The 10220-nt window shown below is 41.8% G+C and overlaps 1 protein-coding gene across 1 annotated transcript; it reads right to left on the bottom strand.

Moving 5' to 3' along the window:
• Window positions 1–6768: 6768 nt before the first annotated feature.
• LOC105180109 (uncharacterized) lies at window positions 6769–7470 on the bottom strand. The gene has a single exon (XM_011103759.1). The coding sequence runs from the start codon at window positions 7468–7470 to the stop codon at window positions 6769–6771; it is 702 nt and encodes a 233-aa protein (XP_011102061.1).
• Window positions 7471–10220: the final 2750 nt, after the last annotated feature.

The following is a 10220-nucleotide window of genomic DNA, read 5'->3' on the forward strand; positions in this document are numbered from 1 at the left end:
AAACCCGATGAATACCCATCTGGTCCCGGTGCCTTATCCTCAGCAATGTCAAAAACTGCCTGTTTGACATCCGCTATTGTGAATGGTAAGAGTAAAGAGTTAATGTCTTCTTGATTCAATGTATATTTGGTCCAAGGTCGCAAGAATCGAAGATCTATCACATCTCGTCGTTGCTCCCCCCCAGGTAGAGTTTGGTAGAATGTTACAAACTCATTTATTACTGCTTCTGGATCTGTGTGAGTGGCTCCGTGTTCATCATTGATTTGTAAGATTCTCCTCGCTGATCTTCTTTGAGCAATCTTACGAAAGAACACCCGGGAGCATTGGTCACCCCCTTTCATCCACTGCATTTTTGCACGCTGTTGAAGCATAATCTGTTCAAGTTTGGCTGCTTTAGCTAGTACAATCGGGCAGCAGTGTTCTAGCTGTAAGAATAGTTCATTTCGTCTGTTAGAACTAACAAGTAATTGCGCCTTCTCAAGAAACTCTTTAGCTAGCTGGATATTTTGAGATAAGTCCCCCTTTTTTTCTCCTCTGCTCTCTAAACACCGGTTTTAATGCTTTAAGTTTCCTTGTTACCGCATACATAGGCACCCCTATGATGTGGTGTTGCCAAATCCGCTGCACACTGGGAATAAAATCTGGTGATTGTGTGAGGTAGTTATCAAATCGAAACATACCTCCATATTGTTGCTGATTATCTCCGTATAACACCAGCGGTGAGTGGTCTGAAGTACGTGGTGTGAGGCTGGTATAAAATGATGTTGGAAACCGAGCCATCCATCTATCATTAATCAGCATTTGGTCTAATCTTTTCCAAAGATTCCGTGGACTTGCGCTGCAATTATGCCATGTATACCATTCTCCCTGCATGGGTAATGGTAATAAACCCGCATTCTGAATGCATCCATTAAATTCTTCCATTGCCATTCGATTGTCTCCCGATGCTCCACATATTTCACTAAAATCTCGCACCGCATTGAAATCTCCTCCAATAAGCCACGGGATATCAACACTCTGCATGGCAATAGTTTCTAAATAATTCCATAACTCTCTCCTTTCTGCCACCTCCGTAGCTCCATAAATCACAGTGATAGCAACTGACTCATGCAGTGACCGTATATAAACAATGCAGTGGATAAATTGTGTACTATAGTTAACTACTTCAACATCAATGGAATTCTCGTTCCATGCAATCCAAATCCGATTACCAATTAATCCATAGTCCACAAACCATTTCCAATGAGGTAATAAGTAAGATTGAATAGCAACAACGTTATTAATACGAGTACGAGTTTCAAGAAGACCAAGAAACTGTAACCTGAACTCATCAACAATGTGCTTCACTACTAGCTGATGGTCTCTTTTGTTCAGGCCACGAACATTCCATATTGCTGCATTCAACATGGATCACCAAGCATGGGGTTGCTTTGATTAGGACCCCGAGACATCTCATCTGCATCATCAAGTAAGTGTAGAGCATCAAACATATTATATACAATAATCTCCTTACCCTTCTCCTCTCGACTCATCCTCACGCCACCACCTCGATGAGGTTCACGCTCATCTCTCTGTTTATCTACCTCTCGAGCTAGTGGTATCATCTCCTGAGCAGGCAGTGGTGGTGACCTCACAGGTCCCGTTTTAGGAATGTAAACGGCGACCGGTGGTTTTATTGGTTTGGATGGTTTATTTAGCACACAGTTCTTGGCCGAGTGGCCTAACGTCATACAACTAGTACATTTGGGAGGAATCCACTCATATTCCACGTCAATTTTGCATGGTGTCTCTCCTCCTTCCTCGTCAGGCGTCATAATGATAATATGTTTAGGTAATGTCGAGCTTACATCCAACATCACGCATACACGAGCGAAGTCCAGTCTCATGCATGCCCTCGTAATCGCATCCGGATATAAAGGTTTGCCAATACCACTGGCCACCGTACTGAGGCCCTCATCAGTCCATAATTCTACCGGCAAGTGTCTCAATTTTATCCAAATAGGGACTTGTGTATGTTTTAATTTCCTCATCACCATCCCGGACTCCCATTTTTGCAACACAATTGGTTGTCCTTGAAACAACCACGGTCCTCCTTCAATTGCTTCTTCCATATATGCAACAGTTTTGAACTGGAAGAAAAAAAATCCGTACATTGTGGCCTTTACCTCCCGGAGTCCAGACCAGACAGAGAAGGCAAAATCTTTAACATGATAAAAGTACGGTCGTTTTCCAAGAAAATAACCAACCGCAGTGGTCTTCCACTTGGTTGATCCATTGCGTATAGCTTCCATCGTTGGTCTCACAACCACTTCCCCATTTTGTATTGTAGGAGGTATATATGATAGAGTCCTCCGAGATGATTTATTAAAAGCGTCCGCAATTTTGTCATCAATGCCCATATTCGTATTTGCATTCAATAGAATATTACCCACAAACAATCCCTTAGGAAATGAGCGCACTTGTGTAGAGATAGGGCTATTTTTTTCCACATCATTGTTGACATCAGCATGTACGTTATGCATGACATCAGCATCCACATCATGCATGACATCATATGATACATCATGCATGACATCAGCATCTCCTCCCAAGTCAACTGCTGCGTCATGAGCATCTTCCTCCACGTCATTGCTTACCGGTTCCACGTCAGCATGTTGTACAGCCGGGATCTTATCTGTCATCGTCGGAGGTCTATTTTCTGTCGCCGGAATCTGCCCAGAATCCGATGAAGATCGATTCTCCGGTGAAGTACTGAAACCAGTAACCGCAGTAGTATTGTTCATCTCATCCGCCTGTTTTCCGGTCAGAATGTTGCGACGCGGTGGAATAGAGCATCGCCAAGGGTTTCGGAATCTGATATACGACGGCACAGCCACAGATCTGTAACTTCGACCGAATTTAGCTTCCCATCGGATTTTGAGATTGTTGAGTGCTTCCATTGATGTCTCATCTCCGTCCAAAACCTTATTTGCAAGCATCATAAATTCCTCAAAATTGAATTCGGCCGGCGAACGACTTCCAATGCTTCCACCATTAACGGCTTTAGAAGTAGCACCGTCAATGAACCCTATTTTAGATTTCTCATGTACAGTCGTCAAGCTGCGATTTTTTTCCATGGTTGAGTTTTTTCCATCTCCTTCAATAGTTTTGCAGCCCTCAGTTGTCGAAAAAATCTCATCATGCGTCAGTTTTTTTGTTTGTGTCCGTTCATCTTCCTCAGCCGCACTTTTTCCAGAAAACCCTAGTTTTTGCTGTACTTCGAAATCCTTCATAATCAGGCCTAAATCCATGTTTTTCCGCATCAAAATTTCGTTTTCGTCCTCTGCAATCCTTGGATCGTCTTCCCCCATCGTTTGTTTGGCAGATCTGGACAGAATCGCTTCATCTTCCATATGTGTCTGTTCGGTTTCCTTGGCGGCGCAAAACCCTAGTTTTTCAGATGATGAAACAGTGTACCCAATCTCTCCTTTTCCGGCCAGAAATCTGCTTTTGCCTTCGCCAATACCATGCGACGAAGGATTGGAGTCTTCCTCTTCCAATCGTTCACTCATCGTCTTCTCGGGTTCTGCCGGAAAAACATGCTGTTCGTCGGAAATATGACTAACTTCTCGCCGGCCATCATCACCTTCCCCCTCCTCGCCGTCGGCCGGAGCCCACTCCTCATCGCGGTCGGTGATTTTGTGGCTAGGGCATGTGTGTGTGTGTTTAGTGGTGTACTAGTGTGTGTGAGAGAATAGAGAGAATTTTTAGAGTACATCAGCAGTGACATCACAGTCTGCATCAGCAATGACATCACAATCCGCATCATTAGTGACATCACAGTCTGCATCAGCAGTGACATCACAATCTGCATCAGTAGTGACATCACATTCTTCATCAGCAATGACATCAGCAGAACAGTCAGCAACTGCGTCAGCCACTGCATCATCAATTACCGGCGCCACATCATCATGCACCTGCTCCACGTCAGCCCTAGCAATCGCCAGTTGGACTTCTGATTTTCTCGCCGGAATCAGTTCGGAAACTGAACCAGCACCCCTGTCCAGCTTTTTCGATGCGGAACCACCATCAAAGTCGCCGAAAGTCGGGTTTTCGCCGGCAGCAAACCCATTTTCAAACCAGAGTAGTTTTCGACCGTTTTTTCTCCATCCCCCGCCGGAATCAGCGTTCTCCATGGCGTGCGTTTGACAATCGGTGGTGCCTTATGTGGTGCTGTTGCCGGAAAACAGCGAGTAAAGGCCTCCTTCCCAAAGCGACGTTTCCACTTCGATTTAAGTTCTTCCAGCGCCGTTCTTGATTCACGATCGCCAGCGTCGATAACAGTGTTGGCTAGACGAAGAAACTCCACCATATTGAACACCCCTTCCTGCTGTCCGCCATTGTCGCCATTCAAGGTTGCGCCATTAAACCCTAGAATAGGGCGGCGCACCTTGTCTCCTTCATTCCCGGCCAAGTTAGAAGCTTTATGAACTGGAATGGTGTCACCACCCTCAGAGATCATCAACTGTTCGTCTGTCATGGCCAAAACGACGGGAGTCGGTTCGTCTTCCTCACGTGTCTGTTCACTATCCGCGACGGCACAAAACCCTAGATTTGAGTCTATCAAATCCGTACTAGAAAGGTCGCCTTTTCCGGCCAAAAACCGTCCATTACCTTCACTAAATCCATGGCAGCAAGTAGGAGAATCAGTTTCATCTGAAACCGCCTCCGATCGGCCACCCAACAGTCGCGTCTTTTCGATTTCCGCCATGAACACATGTTGCTCGCCGGAAACCAGTCGTCGGTCTTCAGTTTCCGATCGTCCCCCATCACCGTCCTTCTCCTCCTCGTCGGTCGGAGCCCCTCCCTCATCGCCGGCGGTGGTTGTGGTTGCTAGGGCAAGTGTATGTGATTTTTGTGGTGTAGTAGTGTGTGAGAGAGAATAGAGAGGATTCTTAGCGTTGATTTAGCATCGCCAGTCAGTACACGAGCATTGTATAGATTATGGCGTATCCCTTGGGTAGAGGGAGAAACCATTTGATAATCACATGTTGTACTATAGAATTACTCTTTACTAATCAAAAGTTAGCTGTTTTGCACGATTTTATTAAAGCAAGTTTGTTTCCCTTTTATAATAACTTATTACGCTTAGCAAATTTACGACACAAATGCTTGGGTTTAGACCAACGTTTGGGTCAAGTGTCGTCGAATTCTGAGAACGTTCAAAATATCGTTGTTTTGCACTATTTTATTAAAACAAGTTTGTTTCACTTTTATATTTACTTATAGTTATTATTACACTTAGCAAATGCATAACACAAATACTTGGGTCTAGATCTACGTTTGGGTCAAGTTTCGTCGAATTCTGAGAACGTTAAAAATTTAGTTGTTCTGCACGGTTTTATTTAAGCAAGTTTGTTTCCCTTTAATACTAACTTGTAGTTACTATTACCCTTAGCAAATTTACAACACAAATGCTTTGGTCTAGACCAACGTTTGGGTCAAGTTTCATCGAATTCTGAAAACATTCAAAATTTAACTGTTTTGCACGGTTTTATTAAATCAAGTTTGTTTCCCTTTTATACTAACTTGTAGTTATTATTTCGCTTAGGAAATTTAACCCACAAATTCTTGGGTCTAGACCTAAGTTTGGGTCAAGTTTTTTTTTTTTTTTCGGTAAAGGTAAGTTTCATTAAGTAAATAGTAGTACAGTACAACAGTCAAATTTGGTTCGAGTTCGTCGAATTCTGAGAACGCTCAAAATTTAGCTGTTTTCCACGGTTTTATTAAAACATGTTTGTTTTCCTTTTATAATAACTTGTAGTTATTATTACGCTTAACAAATTTACAACACAAATGCTTAGGTCTAGACCAACGTTTGGGTCAAGTTTCGTCGAATTCTGAGAACGTTCAAATTTTAGCTGTTTTGCACGTTTTTATTAAAACTAGTTTGTTTCCCTTTTATACTAACTTGTAGTTATTATTATGCTTAACAAATTTACAACACATACTTGGGTCTAGACCAACATTTGGGTCAAGTTTCATCGAATTCTAAGAACGTTCAAAATATAGCTGTTTTGCACGGTTTTATTAAAGCAAGTTTGTTTCCGTTGTATACTAACTTGTAGTTATTATTACGCTTAGAAAATTTATCACACAAATTCTTGGGTCTAGACCTTCGTTTGGGTCACGTTTCGTCGAATTCTAAAATGCTCAAAATTTAGCTGTTTTGCACGAATTATTGAAACAAGCTTGTTTCTCTTTTATACTAACTTGTAGTTATTATTACGCTTATCAAATTTACCACAGAATTGCTTGGGTCTTGACCAACGTTTGGGTCAAGTTTTTTTTTTCGGTAAAGGTAAGTTTCGTTAAGTAAATAATAGTACAGTACAACAGTCAATTGGCTATCCCTCGACAGACCAAGGGATGCGCTATAGTGTATAAAGAGCACATGTACTAATGGACCTAGGTAGATTGACACTCAAAATCCTCTGTCTAATATCGTCAACAATAAAAGAAGCCAATATCTTTTCTGAATGCTCAATCTGTTGGAACCGTCTCGAGTTTCTTTCCCGCCATATATGGTAAACGAATGACCCAAGTAGCGCTCTATATGCAATATTGATGATATGTTTCCCGCTCCATTTCCTAGTTGCCCATTCCACATCCCTTGCCCATTCTCTATTGGGCCACGTTAATCGAATAATTTGTCGTAGTGCTGAGAGGCATCGTCTACTGAATCGACATCGAAAGAACAAGTGGGAATGTGTCTCGTCTACGTCCCCATCACAAAGAATACACCCTCCAAGGTGTGAACCACGGTTTATCCGTTGTAGGTAATTTTTCCAGAATAGCCATCCATAAGATAAAGGAATGTCGTGGAATCTTCAACGAACCCGAAAGTAGTGAAGTCCATCCTACTTTTGGTCCTGGTGGGCAAAGAAGCCAGTACAGAGCTTGGGCAGTGGGACGCCCATCGGGAAACCGCCAAATGATTCTATCCTCACCACCATTAATCAGGGGTAATGTGTAGATAATCTGAAGGCATTCCAATTCAGTAATGAGAGGCCAGTGCCATTGGCCGTCAACTATAACCATATGAAGCTTTGTAGATTCATCAAGCCCAAGTAGTCTCGGTCCACATGGAAATCTAGTAATCAGGGGTCCAAGATGATGCCATGGATCCTTCCAAAGATAGAAGCTTCTCCCATCTCCAATTTGCAGCTCCACCATTGGTTGGATGAGGTTGCGTAGTCGAAGCATCTTTCTCCAAGTCCACGATCCTCCCTTCTCATCAACTGTCCAAATGGAATTATTTCGATGTCGTCCACGTTGTAGCCACTCTACCCAGATAGACGTTCGGTCACATCTAATGATGTCACACAATTTCTTTGTCATTAGAGCTTGGTTGAGTATACCAATATCTTTTATACCCTGTCCCCCTTCCACCATCGGTTTTGCAAACATCTTTCCACGCAACTTTGGCATATCCTGTGCCTGAAGTGCCTTTCCAGAGGAATAGTCGTAGGCGTTTCTCCACTTCCTTAATAACCGCCTTCGGTAATATGAATGCAGAAGCCCAATACAAGCTCAATGCTGAAAGAACTGTTTTTATGATTTGTACCCGACCAGCATATGATAATGACATTCCCTCCCAACCAGCAATACGAGCATCAATTTTAGATAAAAGTGGCTGACAATCAGAGATAGAAAGCCTAGATGAGATTAGAGGTAGGCCCAAGTACCTCATTGGGAGTTTCCCCTCCTGGAAGCCAAAGATCGATAGTAGTTGTTCTTTCCTTTCTTGTGCAGACTGGGAGATACTTAGGTGACTCTTTTGAATATTCAACCGGAGGCCCGACCATTCTGCAAACCTGTCCAGTCCCACCTTTAGGGTTCTAACCAAGTCCTTGTCAGCTTTACAAAAGAGGAGAAGATCATCTGCGAATTCTGAGAACGTTCCAAATTAGCTGATTTGCATGATTTTATTAAAGCAAGTTTGTTTCCCTTTTATACTTACTTATAGTTATTATTTTGCTTAGAAAATTTAACACACAATTTATTTATTTTTTTTTGGGTAAATGTAATTTTCATTAAGTAAAAAATGGTATAGTACAACAAAGTGATCATGAGGTGGTTTCTCCCTCGATAGGCCAAGGGATACGCCATAGTCTATACAAAGCTCGTGTACTGATAGAACTAGCTAATGAAATACTAATGATCTGCTGCCTGACATCATCAACTATCAATAACGCCATGGTGCTCGGAGTCCTCTCAATGTGCTCAAAACGTCTCAAGTTTCTCTCCCTCCAAATGTGGTAAACAGAAGATGCTAGTAGTGCTCGATAAGTTATGATAACGATGTGCTTACCCCTCCATCTGCGAGAAGCCCACTCAATGTCGTTCGCCCAGTCTCTATTGGGCCAATGCAATCGTACCTTTCTCCGAATTGCTGTGAGACACTGTTAGCTAAATCTACACTGGAAGAAAAGGTGTGAATGTGTCTCTATTGCCCCCTCGTTACAAAGTATGCAATCGCCGAAGTGAGATAACCATGGTTTGTCTGTCGTAGGCAGCTTGCCAAGAATAGCAAGCCATAGGATGAATAAGTGACGTGGACCTTAGCACACAATTTTCTTGGGTCTGAACCTTCGTTTGGGTCAAGTTTCGTCGAATTCTAAGAACGCTTATAATTTAGCAGTTTTGCACGGTTTATTGAAACAAGCTTGTTTCCCTTTTATACTAACTTGTAGTTATTATTTCGCTCAGGAAATTTAAACATACAAATTCTTGGGTCTAGACCAACGTTTGGGTCAAGTTTCGTCGAATTTTGAGAATGCTCAAAATTTAGCTTTTTTGCACGTTTTTATTAAAACTAGTTTGTTTCCCTTTTATACTAACTTGTAGTTATTATTAGGCTTAACAAATTTACAACACATACTTGGGTCTAGACTAACGTTTGGGTCAAGTTTCGTCGAATTTTGAGAATGTTCAAAATTTAGCAGTTTTGCACGGTTTTATTAAATCAAGTTTGTTTTCCTTTTGTACTAACTTGTATACGCTTAGAACATTTACAATACAAATGCTTGGGTCTAGAGCTGCGATTGGGTCAAGTTTCGTCGAATTCTGAGTACGTTCTAAAGTTAGTTGTTTTGCATAGTTTTATTAAAGCAAGTTTGTTTCCCTTTTATACTAACTTGTAGTTGTTATTACGCTTAGCAAATTTACAACACAAATACTTGGGTTTAGACCAACGTTTGGGTCAAGTTTCGTCGAATTCTGAGAACGTTCAAAATATCGCTGTTTTGTGCTGTTTTATTTAAACAAGTTTGTTTCCCTTTTATACTAACTTGTAGGTATTATTACGCTAAGGAAATTTACCACACAAATTCTTGGGTTTAGACCAATGACTGGGTCAAGTTTCGTCGAATTCTGAAAACGTTCAAAAGTTAGCTGTTTTGCACGATTTTATTAAAATAAGTTTGTTTCCCTTTTATATTTACTTGTAGTTATTATTTTTTTTTTGGGTAAATATAAGTTTCAATAAGTAAAATAAAATAATAGTACAGTACAACAATGTGGTTATCAGCTGGTTTCTCCCTCGACAGGCCAAGGGATACGCTACAGTCTATATAAAGCTCGTGTATTGACTGATCTAGGTAGTGAGGTACTAAGGATCCGCTGCCTGATATCCTCAACAATCAATAAAGCCATGGTGCTAGGTGTCCTCTCGGTGTGCTTGAATCGTCTCAAGTTTCTCTCCCTCCAAATGTGGTAAACACATGATGCTAATATTGCTCGATAAGATATGTTAGCAATATGCTTACCTCTCCATCTTTGGGAAGCCCATTCAATATCCGTTATCCAGTCTCTATTGGGCCAAGAATACGTACCATTCTCCAGATTGTTGTAAGATACTGTTGACTAAATCTGCACTGAAAGAATAAGTGGCCATGTGTCTCCGTCGCTCCCTCATTACATAGAATACATGGGCCAAGGTGTGCTAACCATGGTTTGTCCGTCGTAGCCAATTTGCCTAGAATAGCAAGCCATAGGATGAACGAATGACGTGGAATCTTCAGTGATCCCGAAAGTAGTGAAGACCAGCCTACTTTCGGTCCTGGGGGATCAAAAAGCCTGTATAGAGCCTGAGTTGTGGGTTTTCCCTTATCAAATCTCCAAATAATGCGGTCCTCCCCTCCATGGATGGTGGGTAAACCATGTGTGATCTCCAGACA

The sequence above is a fragment of the Sesamum indicum genome, linkage group LG10, assembly GCF_026168435.1.
Source record: "Sesamum indicum cultivar Baizhima isolate 11 linkage group LG10, ASM2616843v1, whole genome shotgun sequence".
NCBI classification, from domain to species: domain Eukaryota; kingdom Viridiplantae; phylum Streptophyta; class Magnoliopsida; order Lamiales; family Pedaliaceae; genus Sesamum; species Sesamum indicum.

Coding starts and splice junctions, on each gene's coding strand:
- LOC105180109 (XM_011103759.1), bottom strand. CDS start 7,470: ATGCCAAAGTTGCGTGGAAAGATGTTTGCAAAACCGATGGTGGAAGGG.